The 15088-nt window shown below is 38.6% G+C and overlaps 1 protein-coding gene across 1 annotated transcript; it reads left to right on the top strand.

Annotated features, from left to right (window-relative positions):
* Window positions 1-243: 243 nt before the first annotated feature.
* On the top strand, window positions 244-1416 carry LOC306836611 (heat shock protein 30-like; the record flags this gene model as incomplete). The annotated part of the gene is made up of 1 exon (XM_079363787.1): window positions 244-1416. The coding sequence occupies exon 1, from the start codon at window positions 817-819 to the stop codon at window positions 1414-1416; it is 600 nt and encodes a 199-aa protein (XP_079219913.1). The 5' UTR covers window positions 244-816.
* Window positions 1417-15088: the final 13672 nt, after the last annotated feature.

Raw genomic sequence — 15088 nt, 5'->3', positions numbered from 1 at the left:
ACTCACACACAGAAGGTAGCAGCACAGAGACACAGGACAAAACACAGAACATATAGACTCATCTACATGATGTTGTGGAGTAATTTTGTTTGTAAAATGATCATACATTTTAAAATAAGAGTTAAGCTGTGACAAACAATAACAAAAGTAATATTTTGAAAATATTTCTTGCAATATGTCATTTTTCTGTTAAGTGTTTGTCTGACTGCAGCTGTCAAATTTAGAATCACATGCAACTGGGGCAGCAGTAGCTCAGTCTGTAGGGACTTGGGTTGGGAACCGGAGGGTCGCCGGTTCAAGTCCCGGCACGGACCAAGTCTGGAAATTGGTCTGGTAGCTGGAGAGGTGCCAGTCCATTTTCCTGAGCACTGCCGAGGTGCCCCTGAGCAAGGCACCGAACCCCAAAACTGCTCTGGAGCGCTCGCTGTGGGCAGCCCCCTCACTCTGAGACCTCTCCATTAATGCATGTCACTGGAATGAGTGTGTATCTCGGCCTATGTGTGTGTCATTAGACAGAGTGTAAACCGAATTTCCCCTCGTGGGATTAATAAAGTATAACTTCTTCTTCTTCAACTGGAAAAGCTCCAGATCAAAGGTGACTCAGCAGCGACATCAACAACTCAGAGTAACAGCTCCTCCTAGTGGAAAGCTGTGGTTACGACAGGAAAGTTCCTGAACACTCTGGAGCTGCTGCAGCTAGAGTATAAAAACTGGGACTGTCCCACTGCTGAGACAGAACGCAACACAACCACACAGAAGAGGACACACACTTTAACAGTGTTTCATCTCACAACAAGAGGACTCAACTCACTGAAGATGCTGTGCACTCATAGACTTCAGTCTGCCCTCAGTCCATTCATGGACTCTTACTGGCCTGTTTGCAGTCTGTGGCCAGAGGTCAAACCTTTGTTCTACCAGCAGGATCTACTGCAGAGAAACCTACAGGAGCTCCACAGCAGGCTGCAGCTGATGGACAAACTTCAACACAACATCTTGGAGGAGACGGAGCCTTTCCAAACCAGTGTGGCCATGAAACCAGTCTCCTCCCAGCTGGACAAAGAGGGAGAGCACTTTGGCATGACTCTGGACACTCAAGGCTTTTCCCCAGAGGAGCTGTCTGTCCGGCAGGTGGGCAGGAAACTGAGAGTCAGCGGGAGGACAGAGTTCAGACAGGAGTTCGATCTGCCTGATGGCCTGAACCCTGAAGCCGTCACCTGCTACCTGGCTCCAGACGGGAAGCTCCACATCCAGGCGACAACAGCTCCATGTGCTGAGGAGGCTGAGAGAGAGCTGACTATCAAGAGGAGCTTAGAGGAGGAAAGACAGCAGAGTGTGTGTTCACACACAGAAGATAGCAGAACAGAGACACAAAACAGCACACAGGACAAAGCAGAAAACATGGACTCATCTACATGATATTGTAAAAATGTCAATGGAATTTTTTTCTGTGTTTTTTCTTGTTGGCTGCAATAAGACATTTTCCTTTTTTGTCATGAAATCGTTGGTCAAAAATCACAACAGCATATTTAAGGCACAGTATAATTTAAAAATTCAGAACTGATTATTGAATACTTGAAATTGTTTATGATGGTCTACACCAATACTGTCAATATGATTTAATTTTATATTGTCGTGTTCCTTCGATTTTTTTTTTTTTTACAATAAAGAGAAAATTTGGTTCCCAACTGTTGTTCCAAATTACACTTTGTGGCAAAGGTTCACACTGGGACGATGGGAAACTCTGCTCTAGACTACTTAGGTATTTCCCTTTCTATTCCAGATAATGCATATCAGGACTACTGTGCTTTGTGACATCATGTGATCATAGTCACAGTATAGTTTGGGCAAGGAATTACCTTAGGGTTACTGAAGAGAGAAAATTAAGATATAGTGTTTCTTTAACATCCACTAGATGTCATAATTCGGCCAGTGATTGGCTTGTTTCTAATTCAGCTGTGGGTATTAAGGAATCCTTATCATAAAGTATTTAAATGGGATTTTTGTCCTGTGTAATGACAGGAAAGTCTCTGAAATATGTTCTTTAAATATGTTTGACTATAATAATCATTTGAGTTTACAGCAAAAATGAATGTTTATGGATTCTTGATTTGAATCACGTTTACATACATTACCAAACAACAGTAAATATCCTGTAATTTATTTAAATAATTTTTATGATATGTCAAACAGTAGAGTTTCTCTCATCATCAGAAGCAGAAAATTAATCCTTTTCACATTAATTGTAAATAATAAGAAATACAGATTTTGGCATTAAGTGAAAAAAAAAGGACATTAAAATGCAAAATATATGAATACAATTAATTTTGCATGGTGACATTATCTTCTTAGCGTGCCATTATATTGATCTAACTTCAGAGTCTCATCTTCACAATGGAAAAACAGATTCACCTGCTGGTCTTAGCTAATGGAGATTGATTCTGGCTCACAGTTTGCTCCTTCTGTGTAAGGCACAGCCCTAAGGAACCCTGGAAACCCCATCCAGGGCTTCTGTGGTGGTGAAATCCACCAACAGTCATTACAGTTCAACTTTACACCAATTTGTTTTTACAAACCATTAATGGTTTGTGTTCTATCTGTCAACACAAGTGAACGATAACGTTAAGTAATAAGATCTGCGCTACACACAAGAATCCTGTGCTCTGAAGTCGTTGACCATTTACTCTCCTGACGGACACAGATTCACCTGCTGGTCTGTCCTTATCAAAATGGATTCTGTTGAACAATCCACTCCAGAACATCTTCCTGAGGATGTAGGGTTGTAGTTGAAAAAAAACATGTATTCAAATCTTTTCAGACCTTTACTTCTAGAGCGTCTACTGATCAGACAAACTGAAGAATTGGAAAGCAACAAAGTCTTTGGTTCACCTTCACAATGATATAACTCAGCCCCTCTGGGACCTCAGTCACTCTCCATGACATAATATAACATAACATGAAAAGCAAGGAGTCCAAACATTGTGCAGTTATACATTATTAATAAAACATTTGCCTCTGTTTCTTTCCCTCCATGTTGTTTGCAAGTTTATTTCAGCTATTACCAGAGGGTTTGGTCTCTCCCTGGCTCCCGTCTGGCTGTCAGATTTTTTTTTCTCCCAAGAATAGATGAATTGTTCAGAAAACGTGGCACACAAGGGTGGAGAGCAGAAAAAATCTTCAGGGACTCTCTCAGCTTTTGTTTGATTTTCTATTTGTGAAGCTGCTCTTTGTTTTTTGTTTTTTTCTGAAAAGTGGTGACAGAATATGTCAACGATGAATCTTTAAATATCAAAGGCTGTCCTTGTCCTATCCCCATCATTCCTCCATGTCTCATGTTTTCGCCGTCTTCTCTTATCATGTTCTATCAATTCACCTCTTTCATGTAAGTGCCTCTTTCATCTCTTCTTCTTCACTTTGTTCAAATAGCCCCCCCCCCCCCCCCCGAAAGTTTGGTTAGCTGTTGCCTTAACAACTCCTTAAGTCATCATGCTTTCCTTTCATCTCATGCACTTCTCTTATAGGATGCTGATTGCAGGCAACACATGTGAGCAGTCACTGACTCATTTTTTTCTTCTTTCCTCCAGGCCCTTTTTCCTTTCATTCAGTCCATACTGTATGTGTTCTCCTATCATCTGCGTCTGTCTTTCCTAACTCTAACTCTCTTTAATATTCTCTCCTTTTTCCTCTCCTCTTAACTTCACCCCATTTTTCCTGTTGTCTCAGACTAGTAAACTGTGTTTTAATCAAGAGGGTGTGTTTGGAGCAGACAGTTTTTATTGCCATTACAAGAAGCCATGAGTCAGTCTGTGTGGCTGTCTGCATCTGTTTATGTTAAACGCATTATAGAACAAATTCTGATGAAGTAAATAACTTTTCTAATTATTGGTAGAGTTGGAAATGTTTTTCTGATGCAGGTACAAAGATTGGATTGTACCTAAATCTTTTTTTTTAAAAGGCAGTAAAACATAAATACAGGACGCCAGTCCTTTCCTACTTCATGACTCGGATCACACCTAATAAAATGGTCTTTACACAAGTTACAGACATTGCTGTATACATAATAACATGTTAATTTAAACAGATTGCTTACTGAGATTAGAACTGGTATTTTTTTGTTTAGCTTTATCTCCTTTCCAGATCCTTTTACATGCTCTCAATAACAAAATTGAGCAGGGAAGCTTAGTTTATTTATCACGGGGAGTTCCACTTAGCTTGTGAAAACATCTGTAAAATGTCCTCTGTTCTTTGAGAGCCTTCCAAAGTCTATGAAAATAACCCGTAATATGATGTCATTATGTTGTAATCAAGGCTAGCTTGACTTAGATACTACACACCTATGACAGATGGCCTCTGTTTCCGACCAGAGTATAAATACTATCTACATATAAATACTATAGTAATAAAAACACAGTTGCATTATAGGAAACAAATATCCTTAAAAAAGAGACTTGAAAAAATTATATTTGAATCAAAGGTCAGGTCAGTCCCACAACATAATGTCGTTTCAAAGCAAAGGACTCTAAATTTTTCAAAGACAGAAACAAAGCCAGTGTTAGCAAAATTACAGTATTGGACATCTTGGACTTTTCAAACCAACACTGATGGTTGGCTGGTTTTTCATTTGATCCAAATCTTACTGTATCTATTATTGGATACATAAGTCTTATAGAAAGATTTCTTTCAAGAAAATAAACTTTAAGAGCTGTGGAGGATTTCTCTCTGCAGCATGTAATGTGCATTTACTTACTACCTGTTTTCTTTCTCTTTTTTAAAGATTTCTTTTGGGTCTTTTTATGCCTCTTTTTGATAGGATGATGGACATATAGTCATGTTATACTCAAATCGGTGCCGCTTGCCTAGAGCACTAATGTATGGCCTTCGATCATGAGGCACAACCTAACCACAAGGCTGTCTGCCCATTTGCAATCGTTTTCTTACAAAAAAAGGGAAAAGTGAACGCACATCCAGGGAGAGAGAAACACGTTGCGGCATGTTGAACACTTCCTTTTTTAGCCATCATCCACAACTTTATTGACTAAATTGAAAATTAATGTATTCCATTTTATAGAGACGATCAAAATAATATTGTTCCAAGAAATTGAAATTAAAGTATAGCACACAGAGTTAATTGCTTTTGTTGTTTTTCAACTTGTGCATTTACCAAAGCAGGGTAAATAAACATACAGCAATCAGTAATGTAACACTATAGATAAGTGATACTATTAATGATGCAACACAAAAATGCATTTATTCATTGCTTCAGCTATCAAAGACATGACCAGTGGACGTTCACGTTGGGAGAGTTTCCAAGAGTTGTTCTAAGTGGTTAGAAGCCCCTTTAATATTACTATACCAAACCATTCACTAGGTATATCAGTGTTTAGTCATTTTATTGTCTTAATTTTCTTTAAAAGGTTCTAAAAGAGAGTCCTGGTTATTAAGATAAAGCTAGAATAATAACAACACTGTCTGAAGGCTGAACAGGTACATGAAAAATGTTCCTCTGTTACTTATTGTGGGAACATGTTATATGCAGCAAAAAGGTCAAATATTTTTATAAAGTAAGCTCACAAAGAGCGGCTTCTGTAGCACGACACACACATGCACACACACTCACACATTATTTCCTGTGTGACTTTGAGGGTCTCTGGTATTTGAACAGATGTGGCCAGACTGAGCGTGCCTCGATCCCCCCCTGACCTGAACGTGCACTTCCTGCTCCGAAAGCTAACACCCAGGCAGAACAATCGTAGTCTGTACCCTCTGAACACACGCACGCACACACACACACACACATACACACACACACACACACTTACTTTGCGCAAAGGGTCAGCATGCAAGCCATAAACACACATAAAAACACATGCTCACAGATACTTCCAGGAATGGACTTTGTAGAGAAGCAACACGCACACACGCACACACACACACACACACACACACACACACACACACACACATACTCTTACAAAGCAGTCAATGTGTGTTGTTTTCATCTGATGTGGAATTAAGAATGGACCAGTGTCGTTGCAATTTTAGGGGACGTGATCACACATTTGTCAGCCGCTTTTATGTCTTTGATTTACCCCTGCAAAGCGGAACATGTCACACAGGAATTTTCTCACCAAATTGTGCATACATTTCAACAGGTTAAAAGTGTGTGTCTGTGTGCGTGTTACATCAACTGAAATGTGGCAACACGATCCAGTTCTCAGCTGAGAGATGCTGAGTGCTTTCTCTGTACGAATGTGAGACATCATAAAAATAAAAGCTGAGATGGAGAGTTGAGGCCAAAGGGTGAGGAGACCGACGGACCGGAGAGAAAATATCAAAACAGTTGGGAAAGAAAACGAGAATGAGATAGAAAAACAAGGGGAGAGAAAGTAGAGAACAATGTGTGACATAAATTGAGAAGCAAGAAATGAAAAAAAAAAGAAATGAAAAAACAACGTAAATAAATAAGAGAAAATAAAAATAAAATGCATGAACTTTAATAACACTCTGAGATGTGGAAAAAGACTAGAGAAAACAGTAAGCAGAAGAAAAAAAAGAACAGATGACGAGGTCATGGACTGTAAGCTGAAACTGTGCCAGTAAGGCAGAATGGAAAATAAGATCCAGTTTGGATAAGTACTACAGGGAGGAGAGCAGTTTAACAGAACACACAGAGACTATCAAAATGAGTCTGCAACTATCTGTTTTAAGAATTTGGCTTGGATCACTACGCATTAGGATAATATGATAATATACGAATATTAAAATGATTTAAAATGGTAAGAATCATTCATTTCCATTGAGATTTTGTTCTTCAGAAGCTTTAAAGCAAGCTGAAGACAACTACACCCCAATAAAATCTAGAATTATTGCAGTAATGTTCAACAGAAATTAAAGAAAATAAATCAGTTTAAATTGTAAATGTATCACATCAGGGATAGAAACAGAACTTCAATGAATTGCAGCCACAAATGGCTATCCAGGGGCCATTTCTAGCCAAACATTTTCTTTGACCTTGTTGTAGGGGGGATCAACTTTATTCCTGAAAACCATAACAAGAGATTTATATACCTTCTTCTCGTGAGCATACTTATTTTCCAAGAAAAATCTTTTCACACACAGACAGTGAAAATATTTGCAGTTTCAACTCTAGTTTTCTTTGGAGCAAAATAAAAGAACTGGACAGCAAAAGCCTTCACAACAAAATACACAGCCTGACTAAAACCAGCAGAGGTTTGAGACACGCCGCATTAGAGATGTTATTAGTTCGACACATACGTTTATGAAGAAACACATACAACATTAATGCCAACAGCTATTGTGTGTGAAAAAGCTTTTAGTTTCTGAATGGTGCTTTTGAAGAAACATGCCTTGCCCTGTCTAAGTGCTTTTTAGATAAAATCATGCTAACACACTACATTAAGAAAGTGCGTGTTGCATTAGAGGTGGGAAAAAAAATTAAGACATCATAATATAAAGATATTTTGCGTGATTATATCATATTGATTTATGGCCACCAAGTATTGATATTCTTAATATATTAAAAGTCAGTTTGATTGTTGAAGGGGTTGCACAATTCCTTTTGAACAACTTGCATTTTTATAAATTCATGTTCAGACTGAAATAGCAGTTTGGATTGTAGTGCAGCTTTTAAAAGGGTTTCACTTTGATCACAGTGTTGGTCAGTCTGTGGGCTTTACTTAATAGAAAATAAAAAAACAATGTGGGGGGAATAGACTGAGAATGTTTTCTTGTTTGACAAAACAGCTCGTGATTTAGTTTAATTTTGTCGACAAAATATGATATATATGATAATATATAAGTTAAAAAAGTTACATCGCAACATATTGTATTGCAATTTTCAGCATAACGTAAAATGTTTAAAATCGCAATAATATAGTATCATGACTGAAGTATTGTGATGATATTGTTGATATATGAATGCTGATTGGCATTGATGTTGCAGCCATCCAATGCTAGCAAGGCTGTAGGTTCTTAACATTGTTAAATCACCACTACCTTCTAACTGGTCACACAGGTTGCCAAAGGAAACACTTTATAATTAATTTCATGGATTAATTTAAGACTTTATTGGTGTGAAAAAAGCTGCTTATAAAAATGAATTGTCACTCTCTTGGGCATTATCACAACGAAGGCATCACAAGATTTTGTCACCCTTTTAACTGGCCCAAGCATGAAGTTTGTTTTACGGGATGATGGTTGAGATTTAGTGTCAAAAAGAGAAAATAATGTCCTGGACATTTACAATAAAGCTAGAGCGTCTCTCAATATTTAACACAGCTATGTATTCATTTGAGGGGTTGGTCTCCATTTAGTGAGCAGCTGTGGAGCCTTTCATGGAGAATGTCACTACTTTTCCAACACTCCTCAAGGGTTACTGGCCGAGTTCGAAAAAATGCACACAGCACCCAGACAGTGGCTCCGTTCCATGAACTCACTTAAAAAAAATGTGCACACAAATTACCTGCTGCTGAGCCTCTGTTGCCTCCAAAATGGCATTGTACTGGCACTCGAATGACTCCCATTAGAGGGTTCCATTTGTAATACTAGTTGAAGTGGAAACTCTTGCAGGTAGCATCTCTTGGTCCGGAGTTCTACTTTGTCATCCACCTCAGACTGTCAGATATCAGAGCACAAAGCACGGCCTGCTAGCTTGTTAACTGGCAGTTGAACAGAAAGCTAAGAAGCTTGGCTGGCTATACTTTGGCTGATTTACACTTGCTTGTTTGCAGCTGTATAACATAGAACTAGAAAGCGTAGTCACTACAGTGTCCGATAACCAATTAAAGAACAAAAAATGATTCGTTTTTCAATGAATTTATTAATAAACAACTTCAGGTACATAGACACATTTGGTGCCAAAGTAGTAAAAAAAAAAAAAAGACATTACAAAACAAAAGAGAACAGCTACCACAAGATAAAGACATTGCTAATGACAAAAACAGAGTACAAAAAAATCACCATGTCTTTATGTGTGTGTGTGTGTTTTTATGCATGTGAAAGACAGACATTCATGACATCACTGTTTCCACAGGAAATCATGTTTCCAAAACCCTGGTCTCCACTCTGAAACACAACTCATGTCTCTCTCTCAGCTTCTCTATGTCTCTCTTTCCAACACATGATACTGCATAGTGGCAGCAGTGAACTAAATCAGTTTTAATTATGCTGACCAGTGTTTGTGTTCCCACCAGAGAAAGAGTGATGTCATCATTTTTACGTGAATGACTGCTGATTTAAAGGAAAATTTGTGTTAATTAGTTATAACAAGTTGGATCTTACTTTCTGTTTTGGCAGCCATCACAATGGGTCATGGTTAGACTGTGCTCACCAAAGTAAACACTGACATCAGTGAAAACTGAGGCAACGATGAGTACATCTGTGAGTACACTGATATTATCATTTAGGGGAAAAATGGCCAAAACTATGAAAACAACTTTTTCTAAGAAACTAATTTCCCTTTGAGGAATATAAAACTCTGCTTTGAAAAAAATAAATATAAATATCCTGTTACAAACAATAATTATCACTGATAGTATTTGTTATCTAATGGAAGCTCTGTCAAGAGTTTATCATAAATTCAGAGAAAGAAAAGATTACTAAAGAAAATAAAGGCTGGGGTTAAGGGAAAGTAGTGGGTGGAAAGAGAAGGGAGCGACAGATTTAGAGTGACTGATGTGATGAAAATGATGAATGCAGATTGCAAACTGAAGCATGCAGCACAAACTCAACCTGCACAAAAACACATATACATGACATATCCAGATGACTGTGATGTGTGTTAATATCTGAAATAAAAAAAGAGTTTTACCAGCCTTGCAACTACTGCAGAGTATAATGAGTGGTTGGTGTATCACAGTGGAACCTCAGTGATTTATCGGGTTACCTTTCTGATGATTCAAACAGTCAGAGTGCTTTGTTTGTGATAAAACAGATGTGGTTGTGAATCAGACTGGGAAGCAATGGAAAATTAAAGAAACAAGAGGTAAGACAGTTATGCTTTCTCCCATCCGTGCTCCTCTGTCCTAAAGCTCCTGAGTCCTAAAATGGATCAGGGCTTGCCATTAAAGCATTTACACGCAGCTGAGGAAGCAGCGGGAGTTGAGGATTGAACCCCCTGACCTTCCAGTTGAGATGACAAACTATTCCACTAAACCACAGCCGAGGCCAAATTGTCAGGTAACTCCCAGAAACACTTCATTATACAATCTAAATGTTGCATTTTACTATCAAATAGAATAACTGTTCATATAGGGGGCTAAGACCAACACATGGGTGAGGTGGCTGTGGCTCAATGGGTAGAGTTGTCATCTCTCAAAATGGAAGGGTGAGGGTTCAATCCCCAGCTTCTGCGAGCATCATGTCCAATGTGTCCTTGGGCAAGACACATAACCCTCAATTGCGGCCCCAGCTCCGTCAGGGTGTATGTGGGTTGCTGCTGCTGTGGTCAACCGATTGGTGCGTGAATTTACCCATGGGGATAAATAGAGTTTCAAAAAAAAAAAAAAAGGAAGACTCACAAGGATATTGACAACAACAGGCAGAAGTTTTTCTTCTCTGTAGAGGTCTCATTAAAGATGTTATTTCACTTTCATTTTAATGAGAAAAGTTGCAAATGTCAATGTTACTTTATTTTCCATAACTACCTGTGTGACTTTATGACTGGTATGTCTTCTTAGTGAACATATAGGCGCTTTCACACTTGAAGAAATCTCCTGAAAAACTCAGGCTATATCCCAGTGGAGCTTTTATATGTGAACACAAACAGCCACATTTTTCGCTCAGACTTCACCCGGAGTTTCTCCTGCCAGATCAGATATTCTGCAGAGAATTCACCTCCTGTCAATGGGAGGGGCAGTGACGTATCTATAATGTTACTGCTGCACGGTGCATAGAGTGTCCACGACCACTCAGTTTAGCAGATGGCTGTTCCGTCATGAGCCCGGGTCTGCTGAAGATTTCTGCCTGTTAAAAGGAAGTTTTTTCTTGCCACGCTATGACGGATTAAGCTGGGCTCTTGTAATATAGCCATAAGTAAGGTCCTTTACCTGCTTTTTGTAAACATAACAATGAGCATGGTCTTGTTACCTGCTCTTTTGTTAATGTTAACAGACAAACAGTAAGGTCCTTTACCTGCTTTTGTAAAGTGTCTCGAGAAAACGCCTGTTAGGAATTGACGCTATATAAATAAAGATTGATTGATTGATTGATTGACTCAGTCTCTGCGGCTGCATTAAGTTTTATGTTTGCCAGTATGTTATTCTTCTTGCTCAAAGCAGATACTCCTAAATGTCTTTTGAAAGCTTCCTTATGGTCTTGGTGTCTGCTGGCTTTTTCAGGCTTATTTTCTGGTTGTAGTTAGATAGCATTAACATAACACTTAAACTAATGTCATTGGAAGGAAAGGATCTTTCCCTAAGGCTGGATTTTCTCTGCGTTGCATTTTAGTGCAATGAACTGGATGTTGTTTTAAAGAGAGAGAATCACATCTTACTCCCTTTCTCGCTCATCTGTTGCTTGTATGTTTTGGCCAAAAACCATGTTGTTTTAGGATCCCTAAGCTTGACTCAGCTTTCTTTCTTTGTGTAGGTTATCAGTTTTTGAATGCATCACCAGCATCCCATTTCTCCCTGCAAAGCAATCGTCCCTTTGCACGTGTGATTCACTTTCTCTTTTCTTTTTAATCATCTGCTGCCTGTGATGCATATTATGGCTTTTAAGAACAGTGATGCATATCAAATTTAACTACATGCAACAAAACACAGTCCTGAACAATCTGAACACAAGTCATTGGTAATGTACACAAAGTCAATACTGTGGAATCACTTGCAGTATATTTTCACAAGGCATACTGTACATTCCATACTTTAGACCACCAGTATTCCTACTTTTTCAAATGAAAATCATTTACATAAAGTTCCCCATACATGTTCCGTGAGTGTTTTTGATTCATCCGAGAAAATCAACAATACAGTTCTGAAGGAAAGCACAATTCTTGAAGAGCTGTAACAAACGGAGACAGACAGCTAGGCAAACATTCACAATCCAAACAAAAAAGAGTGCATGCAGAAACTAAAATAGTACAGTTAAACAAAGATTTTTCTCTGTAAATAATTACATTAGTAATGCATAAATCTGTTACTGTATAGCCACCATGAATTGTTTGGGTAAAACAGACATCCAGGCCAAATGCTGGTCCCAAACACAAAGCTTTGCTGACCTGGAAAAACAATTTACTGTTAGTTAAACAAACTTTTGTGATGGTAAAGATTGTAGCTCAGGGCCAAATAAAGCTGAGTTCGTCCAAACAGGACATTGAAGGTTCCATATTAATGAGGTCATCAGCCATTCATTGCTCTATCTCAATATTTCTCCCTCTCTCTTTTTGCTCCGGTGTTAAGGTCTTGTGAGGCCTTTGCTTTACAAAGCCAAATCAGATTTAACCAAAACCTCCATCAACCAATAACCCTGTGATTGTTGCAGGGTTATTGTGTCATCCTCTTCTAAACTAACAATAAAAATGTAAAATGTGGGGTCGCCGGTGGCGCAGCGGCAGTGCGCGCGACCCCATGTATTGAGGCTCAGTCCTCACGCGCGGGCGGCCCGGGTTCGCGTCTGGCCTGTGGCCCATCTCCCGCATGTCTCTCCCCACTCTCTCTCCCTGATTTCCGACTCTATCCACTGTCCTCCCTCTATAATAAAGGCATAAAAGCCAAAAACAAATCTTTAAAAAAAAAAAAAAAAAAAGTAAAATGTAAAATAAATAGTTGTTCAATCAAAAAAGAAGTATTTTCTTATTGATAACTATTTTGGTCTTTTATTATGCTCAGACATTTATCCGTGGCTTTGTCTCAGATGTAAATAAAGTGTACGTTGACATTAAGACACAATCATTATTATTCTTATGCTTTAACCCTAAAAATCAACTTAAAAATGATATTTCATCAGAAAAAAATACACATAAGCTTCCCTCTTTTGCAAGTTTTCCAACCTAATGTAAAAACAATCAAATGCCCCTGGAAGACCAGTAAAAAATGGTTCCAATGTATTTCTGTGATTTAGACAGAATACAACAACTTGATGGCTCACTGTTACTGCACTGTTAACTAATTCTAAGGAAAAGAGAAATAAGAAAAGACGTGACGTCATACAGGAAAATAGTGGTAATTATTTTCCAAATAAAAGAATCAATTTGTGTTACATCGCGTCTAGGATGCATTCCATTGCAATGACATGTTCTTAGTCAAACTTTAAATGGTGTTTTCAGAAAACATGGGCTGTATTCCATTTCCCCCACTTGGCTCTTCCTCTATGAAAGTACCCTACACTTGGCAGTGGGGCGTTTGAATGGAACTACAAGCCAAGTTTGTTTTTCAAGCTGCGCACACACTATTGGCATTTACTAAAGGTCATTTACACAAAGTACTATTGATGTGATAATATACAGTATCTTTTGTGCTTGTGATAGTGATTAAGTTAAATTCCTTACATGGCTTTAACATAGGTCATTCATAGTGGCTTATTACCCATAACAAAGGTCTTTTCCCTTTCCCTTGAAAACACGCCATTGTTAAGAGCATATAATTACTTTGAAGAGGAGATGGTTGCTCAGGACGGAGAAGTGTAAAAAACGGAAAATGTACAGTATGTCTTGTGTCTGCCATTAGGTGGCATAATAAACTTCAGAAAGGCTGTGTGACTCTATAAGGAGGGTTCCCTCCTCAGGTCACACAGCCTTTTTAAGGTTTTCAATTCAAATTCCATTCAAATTTTTTGAATTTGAATGGAATTTGAATTGTAGTGAAGTGAGTGTAGTGAAGTGAGTTGGAGAAGTATGTCACTTGTGGTGACTGGCTAACAGTGAAGCTGGTTAACCACCGCCAAACATATCACTATACAAAATGGCACTGTTTTAAAAGCCTGGTGAATTGAGAGAGGATTTCTGAAATCCCCATCCACCCTGTTGGTGGCAGTTGTGGTTAAGTTGGTAGAGTCGTTGTCTCTTAACCAGAAGGTCGAGAGTTTGATCTGATGTTGCAGCTACTGCAACAACATCTGATGTGTCCTTGGGCAAGTTACTTAAACCCCAAGTTGCTCCCCCTGCTTCATCAGTGGTGTATGAATTTGTTTGAATGGAATTAGTGACTTCTGATGTCTCACTATATAGCAACAATTGCCATCAAGTGTGTGAATGGGTATGTGTGACATCACCGTACCCCAAAGCGACCCGATTATTCTTGTCCTAGGCTGTCACTCTGATGAACGCTAAACAGTCACAGTCCATGTTTGGTACAGACGATGAAATTTTATCGACAAAGCTAAAGGTTTATTTTGGTCTATTAAAAATACAATGGCCACAAATAAATTAATACCATGTTTTTTTCCTGGAGAAAATAAGGCTTTGCAGTTTCTGTGATCATAGGAACCTACATATCAGTCAAAGTGTTTTTAATCATAAGGGCAGCTAACATGTTTTAGATATTGAATAGAAATTTAAATCACAGTTATAATCCTTTTTTTAATTCCTATCTGGTATCCTCATTAAAAACCTGTTGAGTTGAATTTTGATATCATACCAGTGTTCACACCATCTTCCCTTGCTTCAAGAGAGGTGTTAGTTGTTTCTCCCATGTATCAAAGTACATTTACATAGTCGTAACACTTCTAGAGTTTTCCCATGGGGATGTGAGTCATGAATACCAGCAACTATCCTGTGAGAGCATTTGTGAAAGTGGGCAAGTCAGCAGGTAAGGTCATTGAGAATCGCCTCTAACAAAGTTGGAGGACTCATTGACGTAGAGAGCCGAGAAACTCATTTGACCCCGTGACACACAAACACAGAGACATTTGCTCTCTCTCTCTGTTCCTCCAAACCTCACTTTCTGTCTGTCTCTCACGCTCAGATACACTTAACTACAGAAACAGTCACACCCACACAAACACATAAAACTAATACATGAGAGAAAGAGTGACATTCTCATCGCTGCTTTGACGGTGGGTGATCTGCTGTTGCTGACCTCTTATTGAAGTTGGGTGCTAAATGTCACCCCTTTGATGTAATAGCACAACAGCT

The sequence above is a fragment of the Symphodus melops genome (assembly GCF_947650265.1).
Source record: "Symphodus melops genome assembly, chromosome: 16".
In the NCBI taxonomy this organism is placed as follows: domain Eukaryota; kingdom Metazoa; phylum Chordata; class Actinopteri; order Labriformes; family Labridae; genus Symphodus; species Symphodus melops.
The sequence above is the reverse complement of the archived record's forward strand: the minus strand, read 5'-3'. Positions and strand labels throughout refer to the sequence as shown.